This window comes from Lutra lutra, chromosome 16, assembly GCF_902655055.1.
Source record: "Lutra lutra chromosome 16, mLutLut1.2, whole genome shotgun sequence".
Lineage (NCBI taxonomy): Eukaryota > Metazoa > Chordata > Mammalia > Carnivora > Mustelidae > Lutra > Lutra lutra.
The window spans coordinates 6,186,495-6,205,087 of record NC_062293.1 but is presented as its reverse complement, the minus strand read 5'-3'; the positions used below and the strand labels follow the sequence as shown (position 1 = coordinate 6,205,087).

Below are 18,593 nucleotides of genomic sequence, written 5' to 3'. Positions count from 1 at the left end.
TGCATCCCATCGCAGGGTTTTGGCAAATGAGCTGTGATAACGGTCCTCTGGGCTTGGCGCGCAGAGGCTGCCGCCGGGGGTTCAGACCCACACCTGTTGTTGGGCTCTCACCGTCCTCTGCACGATGGCCGAGCCTTTCTGTCTGGTTGGGAAGAACTTGGGCTCCCGAACCAAAGCATTCGGGCCATTACTGAACTTGGGTGCAGGTGACGGAAGTCCAGTAAGAATAGGAGCGACCTGATGTTCTTTGGCCTGAGGGCCTCACGGGGCCCCGCGCCCTGTGTTCCCTGACCTGCGGTGTCTGGAGGACCGATGGGGTGTGAGAACGTGGGTGCCGGCTGTCGCCGTTGGGGGTCATGGGCAGGGCCGATGTTTGTCAGCCCCCTGTGCACACACGACGTGCTTTGAGAGGTTCCATCGCACTCCGGGGGCTCGTGGTTAGCCAAGGCGGCGTCAGGAGGCCAACTCCGGCACCGCGGGCGCCTGTGGTCCAGAAGTCCATGGTCCCCCCGCGGCCCCTCGCTGACTCCTGGCTCCTCTCCTTTTTTGTGGATGAATCCCCAGATGTTGTCATTCAAGTTGGGAAAATAAAACCCCCAAACCAAAATGCGCACAGCCACTTGAGAAATAAAAATAGAATCCTCGAACACTGCTTCCCGCACTCAAGGACACCTTGAAAGTTCAGTTCCGTCTAGGGATGGGTTCATGCTGCGTTGTCATTAACCCCAATTAATTCTTAACCCCTGGCGCCCTGGAACAAGGGCCGCCCTGTCATCTGGGTGCTCGTTGCCTCTGTCACTTGGGAGAGCCTCCGGGATCCATCCGGAGCTCAGCCGCGCCATCAGCGGGTCCCTGCCCCTGCTGTCCCCGTGCGTGCCGAGACCACGGATTCCACGGTCAGCCCCTGGGGATCCCCGAGTGTTTAGGGCAGATGAGGCAGTATGTCACCGTTCCACCCCCTAAGACTTGTTACTTTGTCACTCTTGCGAAATTAACAGAGAAGTCAAGCCCCCACCCCACCCCAAACCCAAGACCAGGAAGGGTCTGGGTAGATCCGCCGCCTTTTACACTGACACTGCAGGAGCTGAAGGGGGACGCGCAGAGGCAGCTGCTGGTGGCTGAATCCTGGTCTCTTAGAAGCGCCACCGTGCTGCACTGTGGGGGCCACAAGGAGATGAGCCCCCAAACCCTAATTTTTAGAGGAACTCAATAAATCAGGCACTCCAGGACCGGGCCATCCAGCAGGTTTCTCCAGCCCTGGGAGCCAGAGAACATCACAGAAGCATCACCTTCGTGCCTTGCTGGCCACCGCGGGCTTCCTTGACCATGTGACCTTCATCCCCACCGCGTGCTGCCCTTCTGCTTCCGTCTAGGTCGGGGGACAGGGCCTCAAGGGAGCCCTCCCCGCTGGAGCGACAGTCCGAGGACTGCTTCTCTGCTGGATTTTCTCACTGTCCTGTCGCAGGAGGTGATCGGTGATCAGTCTTTGTCCCAGGGACTGGCTCAGAGGTTCTTAAGACATTTGTTCCATATGGTTCTTCAGCACATCCTTCTCTCCTGTCTTCCATGTCTCCATGAACAGCCGGCCCCTCTCTCCTCAGCCCCACCCTGCCCTTGCTCCTTTTTGAGGGAGGGGAGATGGACTGCGGGTCTTGTTGATTTTCACCCAAGTGCAAGTTCTGATGAGAAGGTGTGGTCCACTGTGTGTCTCCCCAGCAGGAGAAGAGATGACAGCAGGCAGGATTGGGGGCTTTTGTTTTATTTTGTAAGAGAAGAACTGGTGGGTGGCTGGTCTGTCTGGGGACTATGAATCCACTGTCTCCCAGAGGCAGGCATGGAAAGAGTCCCTGCTTTGAAGACCTTTGACGTTAGGTTCTTGACATTAGTTTCTTCTAAGACATTGCCCTTCTGGAGGCCTGGTGGATTCACAGAGTGGGCACAGACCACTGGGGTCCAAGCCCCTTCCTTGCTGGGGGTCCAGGGGGTGCGGCTGATGGAGGGCAGCTGAGAGCCCCGGGCTCTTCTCAGAGCCTTTTCTCCTTATTGGGGCTGAATAGCATTCTCTCCTAAAGCCAGTGGGGCTGCTCAGAGCAAACGCTGTTTCAGTTTGTTCTTTCTAAATCAAAACATATTGATTTCACACCTGTTTGAGGAAGAGTTCTTTTCCCGACACACTGAGCCGCACTCAGGCGGAGCCGGTGGCTTGGCCACCTGTGAGCACTGCCCTCTGCCAGCTCAAGACGCTGCCCGTGGCAGGAGGGGTTGGTAGAGGGTACAAGGCAAGTCAGCAAGACGGGGGTCGGCTCTCCCCCTGCTGCAGGGTTATACCTCTCCACCAGGTGCTTCCCCACCAAATCTGCTATATTCTGCCGGTCCTCAGTGGGCATGTCACGTGTGTCGAGCCCCCTGGGTGCCGGCGTGAACAAGGACGCAGGCCTTGCCGTCCTGCTGCTCGCACTCTGTCCGGGGGGCAGGGTATGTGGACGCAAAATCAACCCATGAGGGGCACCTGGGTGGCTCAGTGGGTTAAAGCCTCTGCTTTCGGCTCAGGTCATGATCCCAGGATCCTGGGATTGAGCCCTGCATCATCGGGCTCTCTGCTCAGCAGGGAGCCTGCTTCCTCCTCTCTGCCTACCTCTCCACCTACTTGTGATCTCTGTCTGTCAAATGAATAAATAAAATCTTAAAAAAAAAAAAAAAAGCTCAGCATCTACCAGAATTAGGCAGAATTAGATACCCGACTGTGTGTTTGAGCCCAAGGGAGGAGCTCCATGTGGAGGACACTGTCCCCGAGCAGAGCTTAGAGGGCAATGGGAGTAAGAGAGGGGGAGAGTGAAACTCTATGCGCAGGTGTGGCTGGGGCTAAGCGTGGGGGACGACACGCACCAGTTGGCTCTGGCCCCAGGAAGGAGAGGACAGGGACGAAAGGACCAGGACGGATTCCCCAGGAGGACAGTCCTGAACTCTCCCCAGCCTTTTGTCTGCGTGGTTCCTCCTACCTGAGGTATCACTTTCTCTTTGAAGTTCCCCTGGGCGTCCCCACCACGACCCCAGCCAGGCAGGGTCAGGAGCCCATGCTCTGTGTTCCACTTCCCCTGTGGGACCGTAAGAAATAACATTTCTGTGGTTTTAAGCCACCAAGTTATGCAGTCACAAGACATTGGTACAGAGAGTGAGAAAGGAGACAGAGGTTGTTGGGAACTTGAGCCGGAGCGGCTGGAGGTGAGTGGTGTGCTACCTACACGGGGTTGCAGGAGAGAGGCAGCTGGATGGAACTGTGGACACATCCAGAGGGCCGCCAGGACACTGTAGAGCCACACCCAAGCCTTGCTGTGGGGCCTTAGCAACGTGGGCCGCCTTGTGTCCATCAACACTGGCAAGGTTGCCCTGGGGCCTTTGGTGCACATTTAAACTCAACAACGCAGAAAAGAGACCCGAGCAACCCCATTTGCACCCTCCCAGGTCTGTCTCAGACTTTGTTCCCAGGGACCAATTTGAAGATTTCATTAGAAACCAAAGAATTGCTCTTTATTCCTTTTTCTTCTTCTGGAACGCTTTTGGCTCCCGCAGTTTCTGTCCCTGCCTCCTGGAATGAGTTGGGCTCGGAGAGTCCTTGAACAGAGGCTGAGTCTGAACTGATCAATGGCATTTGGGGGTTGAACCATTGCTCAGGAGTCGGCTAATTTATAATGTCATATGGGCTAGACGAGAAGACCCAAGAGGATAGGCTGTCTCTTGGCTTTTTATCTCCTCTTTTTGAAGAAGGAAAGGGAAAACAGGAGGTGCCACGCTTGGCTGTTCAGCTTTCAGAGATGAATTCCGTCCCTGCTAGACCCTGGGAACATGGGGGCCACTTCTCCTCCCGTGCCCCCGTTCTTCCCAGAGACCTGGCAGCCGCGCCGTGGCGTCCTTTCCGGCTCTGGATGCCGGCCCCTGCGGGCGCTGAGTCTGGCTCTAACTAATTTGCAGAGGACACCTGTTCCTTAATTAGCCCCAGCCTGTGCCATGTGTCTTGGTCCGGGCTCCCTCCGATGCGTGAGCTTGTGGCGGACAAGGGCTGCCGTTGGGGGTCTGTGCGTGGTTGCTCCGACCATCCGGGGCCCTGTGCTTCCCACTCACAGAGTGGTGGGGTCCGTCTGTGTCCTGGGCCTTAAAACCACATCCCGGCCGCCGGCCCGCCACGGGTGTCTCCACTGTTGACCAAATCTTCCAAAACAACCCTCTACTGCCAGGCCCCCTGCCAGCCCTAGACCCCGATGTGGGAGGTCCAGGCCGGTGCAGACCCTCATTCAGAGCCCCCCTGCACTCCTGCTCCCCATGACTCCGATGGCCTCCGATGGCCACTTCTTGCTTGACTCTTTTCAGGTGTGCCCATATGCTTAGTGTCTTTAAAAAGAGGGAAACTCTTGGGGGACCGGGACCCCACCCTGCAGGATTTTATAAAACGCATCCTCTTGTGTCAAACGATCTTGGTGAACAGCTGCCGGTGGGGAGGGGATGAAGACGGATCTGGCATCTGGAAGAGGACCCGGGCTGTAGCAGGATTGCCGGCCTGCCTTTGGGGCTGATTCTGCTGCATACCTTCCCCACCCGCCGCCCGCCTCCCCTGCTTCCCCTGCCTCGGTTTTACATAGTAGAACCTTCTGAAAACGAGTCTCTAGGCTTCAGAGATGAGCTCTGACCTCCCACATAAGATGCCCGTAAGAAAATGTCCAGCGCGAGCGGTGGGCACCGTGGGTCGGAGGGGAGGCCCCCACACCTGCCTGGGGACACAGCAGGAGTCTGGTTTTGAGCAGCCCGGGGTTTGGAAACATCTGTGGCAAGTGGCTTTGTATGTATTCTTCCTTAACGCCTCTCCCTCTTCTGCCCTTCAAGAAAGAAATCCTGTTGAAGTTTCCCTAAAGTGGTTATTCTCCAAAAGGACGAACTGATGGTGCCGCTTGCTGGCTTGCTGTGCGGCTGCTGACCCTGCCTGAGTCCGGCCTGCAAGGACACCAGGCCACCACCTCCCCTGTCCCCATCCTCCCCCGCTCCTGCTCCCACCCCCAGGCACCCCTAGCCTAATGGTGCTTCCCCTCCTCCTGGCGGAAGCAGAGCTGGCTCCAGGCCCCCAACAGAAAGCCCTTTCCAGAAGTCTCCCAGCCCCAGAGCCCGCCTGGAGGCCTTGTCCCCCAGCTAATTAGAGCTTTCTCCTTAAGCAGTACTTTAGTTTCTGGTGTCATCCTCACAGTGATAATGGACTTGGATAAGAGGTCACAGCTTCTTCCACTTCCCGCTTTCCTTGCGGATGATGGTGGGGGAGGGACCGGGCACAGCCCCCCTTCCGCCAGCGCCTGCCTGCCTGTCACCCTGTCACGGGGTAGCCAGGGAGTGGGGGCACTGGCCGCCAGGCGGAGCAACTGTGATGTCTCCCCCCAGCTCACAGGGCCGGAGCCCAGCTGCTCCCCACATTCGGGTCTCCGCCACCCACTGCACCTCTGGCGAGTGTCATTAACATTAACGTGATAAAACGGGTGCAGTGTAAATGTTAATAAGGTCTGTTGCGTCTGCTGCTTCCGAGTGGCAGATTGGAAATGGTACCATCATCGTAGCGCCAACCAGCAGCTTTTAATTCCTCTGCTCCCTGAGCAACCAATTTGGCATGGAAATCCTAACCTTCCCTCAGCCCCCAGCCCGGCTCTGCTGTGCCAGGCTTACCCCCACTCTCCTTTGCAGAGATGGTTCAAATTTCCCACCGACTGGTTTTCTAAGACAGGGTTTGAATTCTTTTTTTTTCTGAGTAACCGCTTGGTTTTCCCTATTCTCCACAGGGGAAGAGCACTGAGCCCCAAACTCAAGGCCCACTTTTCGTGGCTACGGTCCCTTCTCTTCTTGGTCCGGGATAGTCCTCTGAGAGATTTACCCTGGAAGCCATTGACTCTGGCTCTGGCTCTCCAGGCTTTCCCTTCTCTTGAAGTCACAAACATTGCCGATGGATGACAGACATCCTGATCGATCCTTTCCTCTGAACCTTCAGCACGGCGTTCTCTCCTGTACGCTGCGCTGTTGGGGTGCCTGGGTCCACTCCTCCCTGTGTGCGGTCTGCCCAGTAGACCTGGGGGCCCAGGGTGTGCCTGGCTTCCTCTCAGATCCCCATCTTGCTGCTGTCCCACACCTCCTCAGGGCTCGTTCCCAGCTCCGTGCAGGGCCCGGGAACCCTCAGCATTTGCTAAAGAGGAATATCATGCAATGTCCCTGGGGTGTCGTCTAGGTTGTGCCCAGAAAGTTGTCTCAGGACAGGAGGCATGAGGAACAGCCAGAAGCACGGCTCTGGGTTTCTGTTGCACCCCAGGGAACACCCCACGCGATGCCGTTGGCCCCTGGGGAGCCTCTGCTGACCCGGGTGCACACCGCGGTTAGGACCGGCCGCCAGGCAGGGGCCACGTGGACAGCATGTCCGCGCGTGTCTCCGCGCGCTCCCGGCCCCTGCCCCTCCTCACACTTGTTTCTGTCCCCCAGGCTGTCTTCACTCTCCTCCTTGGACCCTTCACCTTCTTCGACGTCCAGAAAACCAAGTACCTGCAGATCCTGACCTCCCTGATGAGATGGGTTGGTGAGTAAGAGACCTTTTGAGTCTGTCCTTTCTCCTCTCGTCCCTTCCTTACCCTTTCCAAGACGGCTGTGTGTGCTCACGCCGCAGCTGGAAGGCGGCAGGCTTCCGTGGACTCCTGAGAGCCAGAGAGGGGCGGGGATAACACAGTCCTGACAAGGATCATGTAGTCTGGACGGAGCCCGAGCTAGGCCCAGCCTTCTTCACACGCCCATGCAGTGTCCCCTCTGCCCCCAGGCTGGGCCAGGACTCCTGAAGGCCCAGGTCAGGCTCTGCGCACTTCAGGGCAGCCGCGTCTGCGTTGCCGGCCAGCGGGGTGTGAAAAGACACCCCATCCACGATGCCCTTGACTGACCGATGCCCTCCTGAGCAAGAACACCGTCCTTGGGTGGTTTGGGGGTCTCTCCCCCTAAGGCAGGTTTGTGGTAGGGAGCTCATTCATTCCGCCGCACCGTCCCGGAAGGCCCCTGCTGCTGAGCACCCTAGACCGAGGACAGGAGGGGGTAGGGTCCGCATCGCCTGGCACTGGCTCTGGGATCATTTGCATTCCTCTTTTGGTCTAAAGGCAAAGAATACCATTGCCGTTGTGTCTGAGAGGTCTGGCAGAGGGCGTCTGCCTCCAGCACCTCCCCTGCCTGGGCACCCACGTTCCCGGGGAGCCTGAGGGTGGGACTCCTCCCTCCAGAGCTTCCTCTCGAGCTCCTGTTTCCATCGCGTCTGCCCCAGCACCCCTCATCAGGACTCAGGGCACACAGGCCTCAGCACTGGCCCTCAGAACAGCTTCTGATAAAAATGATTTCTGGCTGTTCTCACATCCTACGGAGGATTCCAGAATTCCAGTGTAAGGAGCCAGTGCATCACAGGGTCCTGGCATCTTCAGTCAGGAGGGATCATGACCATCATCCAGTCCCCGCCTCCGCGAGGGCAGGCTCCACAAGCATTCACACGGGGTGGCTTCTGGGCCAGGAGCTCACGACGGGGCCCCTGCCCCACTTGGAAGGGATGCTTGTCAGCACTGGGAAGTCCTGCCTTGTCTTGAGCCCAACTCGGCCGCCTGTAACCTCCTTCCACCTCGGTCCTTCCTTGCACGGAATTGAGAGCAGGACTGAGTCATTTGCTGTGTTAGCTTTGAGACCTCTGTAACCCGAGACACCTGTCCTTCATCACCCAGCCCAGCCGAGAGAGCAGGAGGACACTTTTCCAATAGGGAGCGGGATTCCTGGTCTGCCCCACTCAGCCAGTCCAGTCCTATATGTACCTTCACGATGCTGTTTGCAAATTTTATTCACACGTTTGAAAGCCGTGGGTTTAAGTAACATGACCACCTGGGAAAGAATGAGAACTCCTTACTTAGAACACGAGGATCAGGCTGGCTCCAAGGATAAGGTTCTGGAATAGAGTCTCCCCCCGCCCCCCGCCCCGGGTCCCAGCAGGGCTCACTTCCCAGCATTGGGATCAGCAGGGATCACAGTCCCGGCTCCTGGCTGTCCGCCCTTCTCCTAGGGAAGTAGATGAAAGCCCTAGAGACCTGCAGAAGGAAGAGTTTTCTCAGCAGAGCCTCCTTTTCTCCACCTGGCCCACCTCCATTGTCACCACTCCTCTGCTCCCAGAGTCCCCAAGGTCCTGCCCCTCCCCCGCGCAGGACTGGCTGTCCTGCCCCGCTGCATTAGTAGTCCTCACCTTCCCCGGGGGAGGGCAAGGGCAGGGTGGGGAGAGGTAGGGAGACTCCTGCGCTTTAGAGGGCTGCCGGGATCCTGACGTGTCGTGATGCTCCGCGACAGCGACACCCCTGTGTATTGAGCATGACAAAGTCCTTCGTGTGTCTAGTGAGTGATGAGCAGGTTGTTGAGAGGGAGGGGAGGAGGCTGGTGGTAAAGGAAGAGTGACTGTCTAAGTATGGGGTGGGAGACCCCGCCAGACTCAGCTTCCCCCTGCAGAGAAGGCCTGAGCTTACGCTGCCAGCAGGGCCCTGGGGGGGCCTCCAGAGCCTCTCAGAGCAGCCCTTGTGCCCTTTCCACGCTGCTCTTGGAGCCCTGTCCTCCTCAGAGTAAAACCGTCCTGCCCCCTTCTCCCAGCCAGAGGCCCTCCTGCTGCCCAGCAGGGCTGGTTACCCCCAGGGGCTGCAGCAGGGATCCCCCGAGGGGTCCTTCCCTCAGGCTCCCGGGCCCTGCGAGGTTACAGTGGCCTTGAGAGAGGCGCTTGACAGCAGGGAGGGCCTGAGGGACAGAGCAGCACGTGAAGGTCACCCACACTCGTGTTTCTGCATGGTGACATTGTTGTCACTGCATGTCATCTGCCTCTTTTCTCCCTTCGATCTGATAATCAGATGGCGCCGGCCTCTCTGCAGAGCTGGTCTCCAGAGCGTTCTGGGTGACCGGCAGGCGGTCATTCTTCTCCCAGAGAGGCTCGAGCCCCTGCGCCGGGAAAGCTAAGCTCTGTGACACAAAGCCCTCTGAAGCAGAAGAAAAATTGTCCAGTTAAGTAAACTCCAGACTGTATCCAAGGCTAGGCTACAGTTTCAGGCTAGGGGCACGGGAGCCGAGCCGCCTGGGCCCTTTCCTCCCTGGTGGTGAGAGGGGTTCGCCTCATCATGGCCCCAGGGCCGCTGCAGGCAGGGAGCCGAGGAAGGGGGCAGTGGGGAGGGACAAGTCCCAGGAAGCTGCCAGATACCAGCGAACAGGCAGCCCTGTTGCAGGAAGGACCGGGGTCTGCCCCGGGGGACATCTGCGAAGGGGGCATTTCTCCTCTGGCCCGAGCTCACCCAGGTGGTTTTTTCTAGAACCCTCCAAAAAGCCCTGTTTGTCCTCTTTGGTCTGCGCCAAGTCCTCCGTTCTCAACGAACTCCCTTTCATTTTGCTTCTGAGAAGCAACTGTGTGGCCACGTCCCCCCCGACCCTGCCTCCTTTCCCACACTCTCGCACTCCCTGCCCCTTCCCTCTCCCCAGATTAGGGCCAGACTGTCCAAGAGAGCTGAGCCGGAGCGCAGGGTGGCAATAAGCCGACTCGGGTTCTAAGAAGACAAAAGGGAAGAATGAGCACCAAAGGGACCGGAAAATCATAAATAAACGTGCTGAGCCGGAAACTTTCTTGTGCTTAATTAGGAATTTGCTCTGCCATCTGTTGAAATGAGGCTGGGGAAGACTGTGGAAGCCCCGCCCGAGCAGGGCCCCCGGAGCCCAGGATGAGGCCAGCCAAGCAGCTTGAGGCCAGTGTCCTCCCGCTGCCAGAGTGGGCCTTTGCACGTGGCCGCTTGTCCAGGAAAGTGTTGGCATCTGTATGACAAGTGACAGTGTTGATTCATCTCTTTTGCTCCCCAAATAAGTTCTGGGAAGCCCACAGGCAGATCAGTGTGGGACACCCAGATCCCAGGTGCCCAGATGGGCTCCGTGTCGTCTGGCAAGTGAGACTGTTGTGCAGGTGTTAGCAGGCTTCTTGACCAGCCCCACTTGCTGTCCCATCGCTCACCCCCGGGCTGCTGGGCTCCTGAGCCCAGGGCTTCGCCCCTGGAGCCTCCGCCTATGTTCCCATCCACGTGGGTCCCGGGGCACACAGCCAGCCCTGGGCCAGGTTCCTTGTTCAGCAGCGGCCAGGGCAGGGTCCCCCTGGAAGCGGCTGGGAAGAAAAAAAGGGGTCTGCAATCAGGGAGGGAGGGCTCTCAGCGCTGCTCCTGACGCAGGGTCAGCGTTCAGTAGCAGCCACCGTGTGCAGCCCCGACATCGTCCTCTGTGTTGGCCGGTGCATCCTGGGGCTGGCCTCAGTGGGAGCCTCCCTCGGGGCTGGCCATGAGATCGGGGACGTGGCCCAGGCCACCTGCGGAAGGAGCTGTGGCTCTGGCCGTGAGACCTGGAAGCCTCTCGGGTTGGCTCTGTCAGCCTTCCCTCTGCCCTGCCCCGGCGCTGGTCCCCCATGCACGCCTGCACTGCCCCCCCCAGCCTCCACCCCCACCACCTTCAAGGAAGCTTGAGCCTGAGAGGAGAAGCAGGCGCATCTCACAGAATGGCCCAGGGCTTCCTCTTTCAGCCCTGGTGCTCGCTCTGTCGGTGGTCAGTAGACCAGGGACACTTAGGAGAGACACACAGCCAGAAGGGCTGTCCCGCAGGCCCAGGAACTGGAGCCGCAGAGCCTGAGCCCTAAACCCCAAAGCAAAGGACCGTAGACTGTCCCCACCCGCGATGCCTAGCGGGAGCTCTCTGGCAGGAGGGGCTGAGACGGCGTCGTTACTTCACCCCGTACCAGCTTCCGCCGCAGACGCCTCCCAGTTGGGGACACACAGCTGGCTCAGCTCGGGGTGCCCCACTTGGTGTTATTAAAAACCTGATTCTTTCTAATAAAGACTGCTCTGGAGCACGGCAGCCCTCCTCGGTCTGGGCTGACAAGGACCCACAGGGCTCCTTTCTCTGATTGTGTATTCAGAGCAGTGTGGTGCCCGTCACGGCCGTCTCTCTGCTCCCCTCAAAGTGGGTCAGACGCCAGCCTCTCCGCGCGTCCGTGGGCAGACTCGAACCTCATGAAGCTCAGCGGCCCAGCTTTCCCTTCCTCCCCCCAGCAAGTGCCCCAGATTTGTCTTCCAGACCGAGCCAGCAGGGGGAGGTGGGACTCCGCAGCGGTGGCCCGAGAAGCAGAAGGTCCCCAGGAGGAGACCGTCACCTGGGAACATTAGGGCTCTGCTTTTACCTGTCCCCAAAATTCTTTGCGGCCGCTTGGCTGACTCTGTTGCAGATCCCTGACTGATTTGGCGGAGCGCCTCGTGGTGGGACTGCTCTGCTCTGTCACCACCAGCAGGAGCCAGGGGTCTTCTCTGTCTGGGCCATCCGTCCCCCACGTCCTGTTGGCCCATCATGCCGGCTTGGTGTAGGAATTCCCCCACAGCCACTCACTGCTGTCCCCTCAACCAGTGCTCCTCAGACGGCTGTGAAGGGGGTCCTTCGCCCGCCCCCAGCAGCCAGCCAGCGGCGCGGCCTTCAGCATCACCCCGCCCACCCCCTCGCTAGACCCCGGGCCAGGGCTCTCCAGGGCTGTGGAGTGTGCGGCTTCTCGTTCCTCAGCCCGTGGAGGGAATCCAAGAAAACCTTTTCGTAGATGCCTCCTTTTGGTCTTGATTCTTGTTTTCTAAAAGTTCTCTCTGCAAACGCACTTCAGAGGAGAGGATGCTGGATTTTCCTGGTCTCGGGCAGAGCGGGCACCAGTTACAGTCTGCCACAGAGCCGGCCCCGTGCTGCCAAATTGTCCCTTTCTTAATGGAACTGACCCAAGAGCCCTGCTGGGCCCCAAGGCAAGGCCACTACACGGCCACCCCGCTTCTGTGAGCAGCCTTTGTTGTCAACAGCTCTGCATTTGGCCGAGATGTGTGCTGGCCAGCCCATCAGATGATCCCCGGAGGCTGGGAGGTCGTGGGCCAGCTGCCTGGACGCTGGCAAGGGGAGGGAGGTGAGCCCCAGCTTGTGCTTAGCGGGGCGAGGCCTCTGACTGGTGGTAGGGGCTGTAGATGTGTCTCTGCACAGAGCTGGGCTTCACACAGGCCAAGGTGAACCTCACCCACGTGTCAGAAGCAGTCCCGGGTGTCTCAGAGCTAATGGGGCCCACGGCTGCTCCCGCACTTACGTGCAGCCTAGGGGCCCCTGAACACCTGCGAGCACTGCGTCTGCTTGTTCGCCCCATGCTTTCTCCACCCGGGTTTGTCTGTGCATCCAGCTTCCGCTGGACGGATACCTCCGTCCCCTCAGGCTGCCAGGACCGAATGCGACAGGCTGGGTGGCTTAAACAGGAGAGATTTCCTTGCTCTGTTCTGGAGGCAAGAAACCCAGGATCAAGGCGCGGGCAGGGTTGGTTTCTGGTGCGGCCTCCCTTCCTGGCTGCAGACAGCCACTTTCTTGCTCTTCTCCCGGATGCTTTTCTCCGTGCGCGGGGAGACTGCTCTGGCACCTCGGGCTCCTCCTGTAAGCACCCGGGTCCCGTCAGATTAGAGCCCTTATGAGCTCGTTTAAGGCCCCATCTCGAAGCGGTCTCGTTGGGGGTCAGGGCTTCCGCCCAGGAATTAGAGGCGGAGATAATTCAGTCCCCAACAAGAGGAGAGACTGGGCGGCCTTCGGGGAAGGTGACAGAGCCGAAGGTTTATGTTTGCAGTCTGGGAAGGAGATTATCGGGCTCCCGGCCAGAGGCCCCGTGGCTTCGCTGTTGCAGCCATTACCAGCTGAGCGTGGTCTGACAGCGGAAGAATGAAAAATGGAGACACCTGCCTCCGGGTGCCACTTGCCCTGCTTGCAGGGTGTGGGAAGGGGAGGGATGGAAAGGCCAGAACTCTTGATTTCCTACTTGAGACTTGATAGCTTTAGAGACTCAAATACCTGCTCTTTGCCCACGGCGCCCTCCTCCCAGCACACTCAGAAAAAGGAACTCCGCCCTGAGTTCTCCTAGATAATTATTTTTCAGTCATCTCTGCACCCAGCATGGGACTCAAACTCACAACCCCGAGATCGAGAGTCACGTGCTCCACCGACTGAGCTGGCCAGGCGCCCCTTTTGAAATAGATAACAGAGCCACATAGTGGAACCTCACTCCATAAATTAATTATCCAGACGTCCTTCTCTTCGTCCATGATGATGACAATGACGGTGACCATGAAGACAGAGTTGGAGTCCTCCCGTCACACAGAGGGTGACTCAGTGTGGGAACACAGTTTGATGGACTTTGAATTCCCTCCATTCAATGGAGACACAGGTGACTTTTCATGAATTACTACAGGCAAGGCCAGGCATCCCAGAGTGTCTTACAGCCTGAGATAAAATCTGACCCAGGCCCAAGATGCGTGTGCAAACAGGCACATCTGTGAGGGAACTTCTCATCTTTCCCCAAGGGGACTCCTCCCAGCATGACAGGCCAGGAGGTCCTATCTTCTGGGGCTGTCAAAGGAGCCCCCATCCCAACTCACAGCCTGTGCTCAGGTGGGAGGGTGACGGCCAGAGGAGAACGGACCAGTGCAAGCCCCCAAAATCCAAACATAATTCCTTTTCGGTCTCAGCCCCGTTCGGAAAGAGCACACACCCAGGGTCCCCCCCACATGACAGAGTGGTGGGGACACATTGTCATTGTTTGGCCTTCCGCGAAGCAAGAGGGAGCTTCTTGGTTCACAGAACAGCCGTGAGCAGCCCAGGTCTGATGCCTGGGCCAGAGACACCCAGAATAGGGGGTGTTCCTGGAAGGGGTATGACTGCCCCTCACCAAGCCGAGGCAGGTGGGGTCCCTACGATGATCCCAGGCCCCTCCTCGTAGCAAAAGAAGAATCAGGTGAGAACTGTGGGTTGGCAGGTGCCTGCCTGCCCAGGACCAGGATTGTCGGCAGGAGAGATAAGGTTCCTCGGACAGCAGTGCTCTCCACGTTCTGAGGGGTGGCTTGGGCCAGGCTCTACCCAGGTGCCTCCATGAGGTGCACCGTGACCAGCTCCATTCTTAAAGGTGGTAAAATGCAGGCAGTGATAAGTGACGGGACCACCCAAGATGACAGAGTTCGGTGGCAGGACCTGATTGAATCCTACGTGACCTGAGAAGCTGAGCTTGTTTATAGGAAGAGCAGCGGCCTCCCAGCCTCCCCTCGGAGGTTTCCAAGGCCTTAGGACTTCCCACGAGGGGCCCCCACTCACACCCCGGCCCCGTGGGTCCCGGGGGCCTGCAAAATGGCTCTCATCCACAGTCGGTCCTGTTACTCAAGGAACAAATGCCCAGACACCTGCTTAAGGGCTTTGGAACTGCTTGGTCTTCAGCTGACCTCTGCTCAGCCAGGTGTCACCCCGTCGCTCCCCAAGCCCTCCTGAATCCCGGGAGGCCCAGGCCAGCCTGGGACCAGCCTGAGGAGAGACGCATCTGTGCCCCAGCCTCCTCCAAGGGCAGCACTGTGGTAGAGGAGGAAGCTGGTGCCAGACCCTCCCTGGATCCAGTTCTGAGGGCGGGCACGCCACGGCCATTCATTATCATTAGCCCTGGCATGTTGGTTCTCTGCTCGGAGAAGAGAGTGCCATCCTCGTGACAGCCGCCTTGACGGATGGCCTCTGCCTGGCGTGTGTCCAAGCTAAAGCCACTTACGGAGCTCAGAGAATAGCGAGGCGTCTGGAGCAGCACAGGCTGGGGCCCGCCGCAGTCTTGGGACGAGCGGGGCCAGGTTCAGAGGTCAGAGACTGGAAGGGCAGCTCTCCAGGAGGCAGCCCTGCCCAGGTGAGGCAGGAGACAGCTGCTGATTGCCCGAAGGCCTGAAGCCCGCAGTACCAGCAGTACCACCGGGGACATCCTGGGGGCGGTGGGGGAAGGGCAGGGGGTTCCTGGGAGAGCTCTGCCCTGCCCCCCTCCAGGCAAGGAGAGCCCCACCCCAGGCTCCCCAAGGCCAGGGTGCCTGGGCAGGTGGTCCCCCTCGTGCCGGCACCACGCAGACCCTGGAATTCTGTAAGGAAAGTGGAGCCCTGCCCAGGCCTCACCCACATGCCGAGAGCAGTGGGGAGAGCCTCACCAGGGCCCAGAGGCCAGGGCAGTGTCTGCCACCTCTTCCTCCGCTGCCACGGGCCCTAGAAGGAGCCCCTCCCTGTCCACCCCTCCAGCGCAGGCTGGCCCTTCCTCACCTCCCCAGGGATGGGTTTGGGCACACAGAGGATAGAGCTGAAAACAGAACCCCGCGCCCCACCCTCAGATCCCTGCTCGTCCCTGCCCCCCCTCCCCGCTCTGTCGCAAGCAAGAGCAGGTCACCTCCTCCTGGGAGGCCCTGGCCCATCTGTGGCTTCCCACAGCCAGCCAGACCGCAGGAGAAGGGGACTCAGGAGGGGAGGAACCAGCTCGTGTGGTACAAGTGCTACTGCTTGTCTCTCACTGCCCCCCCAGTAAACTAGGACCACCCTTACCCCTGGGCAGGAGTTCAGAAGGGTGTTGGTTCACCTGCCCTACTCTCTGAGAGGAGTGGGGCCATGAGGACAGACAGCCTCGAGGCCCCGCAGCTTCTGGCCGGGCTGCTTATCCAGCTCTTGCTGGTGAGAGAGAAGGATCGGGAGGCCACCTCTGGAAAGCAGGGTTTCTCTTCTGATGGGTTTGAGAGCTAGTTGGTACCTGGGTAAAGGAGAGGACACCTGGTACGTGGTGCCACCTTGACCGCCACACTGGTAGTCGCCAACGTCCCCGTGATAGGACGCTGACATTGTCATATGGGATGTTCCTGGTGTAAACTTTACTTTGAACCTGGCCTCCTCCGAAAGGGAAGGGAGGCGTCTTCAGTAAGCCGGCTGTCCCGGGCTCCCGAGGACTGGATGTGGGGGAGCAGGGGGCAGGTTGCGCCCCAAGACCAGTGGCTGTGATGAGGCCAGTGGCTGGCACTCAGTAGCCGCCAGACTAAGTGTGTGAAGGTCACACACCTCTCCAGGCCATATCACTGGGGTGGGAGCCTGGAAACGGGGATGCTCCCGGGGGGGGGGGGGCGCCTCCTGCTGCAGTACCTCGTCCTGAGGCCCAGTCTCCGCTGCAACCCGCGGCTGGTCTTCTGCCCATGAGCTTCGATAGGACTTGGACTCCTCCCACAATGGGGACCTCATCACCTACCCTGCAGCTAATGTGGCTGTTACCAGTTCTCTCTTTTGTTCTAATTTGCCTCTGCAACTTCCATCAGTTGCCCTGGACGGTGGCCTCCCGAAACAGGGTATGTGCTTAGTGCACTGTCCTCAACTGCCCAGAAGTGTGCGTGGGCCTGGGCACTCAGCACGGCTTTGTTGGGTGGGTGGGTGGTCCCAGCTGGGCCATGAGCTACATGAAACAAGTGCAGGTTTTTCACACGAGCTGTTACTTCAGCTATTTAAAGAGAAGTCTCTGGTACTGCCTCATCACCTCGCAGCTGTGCCACCAAGGTCAACAGCCACTCCTCATGTGACATGTGTCAGGCCCTCACCTCCTTCCCCACCACAGAATCCGCCCTGGCAACTCGCTGCGTCTCCTCACCCCCTGGAGTGTGAGTTCCGGCGAGGATGCAGGGGAATGTGGTCGCCCTGGTCGCCTCCCCTGGGCTCTCTGAGCGTGGCGTGGGAGGGTCAGAGAGACCCCTGCCCCGGGGAACCGCAGGCCCGGTCAGCAAGGCTTCGGGGAGCGCTCCCCGCTCCATGCAGTGTCTGTCCACACCTCCCACCCGGCCATGGCCAGGTTGGCGCAAGAGCTTCTGGCAGTGGCTGGCCGAGTGCCGGACATCCGTGGACACTCAGAACCCTGCTCTCTGTCGTGCTTCCTGACAGTCTGTCGCTCACGCCCATCACCCTCCTTTCATCTTGATTTATTATGAGGCCTAATGAGTTTGGGGAGCAGCTGTCTCCCAGGGACGGGACCATCAGTCTAGGAGATGGCTGTTGAACTCTGCTCCTCTGGTGGGCGCGGGAGGGAGGAGCCAGGGGTGAGGGGTGTGGTCACAGGGGGAGGGGCCGGACGCAGCGCCGGGGTGAGTCCCGGTGCCTCTAGTCCAGGACCTGGTCCTGCTTCATTCCTATCCCTTCCCTCTCTGTTCCTCTATCACAATATGAAGTCGGGGTATCCCCGGTTTCTTCTGAACTTGCCAACTGGGAGACCAGGCCAGAGCATTTGCCTTTGCCTCTCCACTCCTGAGAAGAGGCCAGCACCCACCCTGTGTCCTCGCAGTGATGGGGGCAAGGAGGTGTGGGGGGACCCGAGGGCTACCCGGCCCCACACTCCCACTACCCCTTCCCAAGGCTTGCCGGGTCCTCGGTGCATCCAAGCCCAGGCGGCGTTCCTTGGGCGTCTGCTCTGGGGGCGTGGGGTGCCCTTCCTCGGGAGAGCTGCTCAGCTCCGAGCGCGGTGCTCCCACAAATGCCCCCCCTTCCCCTGACTGGAGCAGTAAACGGCCCCCGGCAGGCACTCAGTCAGGGTCCGGGGGACAATGGAGCACCACTGCCTTCCCGTGCTGCCAAGTCCCGCGGCTTGTGTGAGCTTTCGAGAAAGTGGCGCGGCGTGGGGCTCACGGGAGTGGAGCTCACGGGGGGGGGGGGGGGGGGGGGGGGGGGGGGCAGGTGAGCCGAGCCTGTCCCCCTCCGGGGCCTTCTCCAGGAGCTGCCACTCTTTAATGCTGGAAGCGCCTCCCAACAGCCTCTGGCATCTTCTTTCCTGGATGGGATCCAACATCTAGCCCCTGGGGGTAGATCCGGTTTTTGGAAATCCGACTCTAGTAAGAGAACAAGGCGGGCGACTAATCCAGGTGATCCCGCTGTGATGTAAGCCTAAGTACCGAAGCTGGTGAGACAAGTTTTCTTATCTCCCATTGCCATGCCTTTGTGAGCCACCTGAAAGTTCTAGAAAATGCCCCGTATCATCATTGACACAAGGACACGCAGCTCCCAAGCGGGTGACTCCAGAAGCCACCCGTCAGTAGCCATACATCGAGGATGGAGGTTGTCCACGCCTCCGTGTGCTTTAAAAACCCCACGTCCTGTCTTGGGGAACCTCCGTAAATTGGTGTATTTGCGGTTGGGAAAGCCAGGGCTGCGCAGACAGCACCCCTTGAAGACAGCCAGCCTGTGTGTCCCACCGCTCCCTGGAGGTGGGGCGTGGAGGAGGAAGGTGGGCAGGGGGCACTACAGCACCCACGGCGCGAGGCAGCCGTGACTCAGTGACTCGGGGTTGCTGGCTCTCCGCCTTCTCCCACCACACCCAGGGCCCTGAGGCCGAGCCACAGGGACAGCTTTCTCCACTCGCCTCTTTCCAAGCTGCGAGTAGCACCAGGTCACAAGGTGACACATGAGACGGTGGTGGCAGAGCGGGGTTTGAATCTTGCAGAACTGCCGGCCACCGCCTCCTGAAGAGCTCATCCCCAGGCGGTCCCCGCACCTCCCCTCCCCTGCTTCAGTCTGCCGGCTGCAGCCACCTGACTGCTCAGCTCGTGTTGTGACCCTTTCTGGTCCCCAGACAGACTCGCTGGCACACGGGGGACCCCACCTCCACCCCGGCCCAGTGCACTTCGCGTTGTGTGGTCCTTCTACTCGGA

At 59.4% G+C, this 18,593-nt stretch overlaps 1 protein-coding gene across 2 annotated transcripts in view; it reads left to right on the top strand.

Moving 5' to 3' along the window:
- TMEM104 (transmembrane protein 104) overlaps positions 1-18,593 on the top strand; it is a 54,176-nt gene that overhangs the window by 30,817 nt on the left and 4,766 nt on the right. For both annotated transcript variants that reach the window (XM_047705969.1, XM_047705968.1), the window contains exon 9: positions 6,499-6,592. In XM_047705969.1, the coding sequence (XP_047561925.1) occupies positions 6,499-6,592 (94 nt within the window). The remainder of the gene's footprint in view (positions 1-6,498; positions 6,593-18,593) is intronic.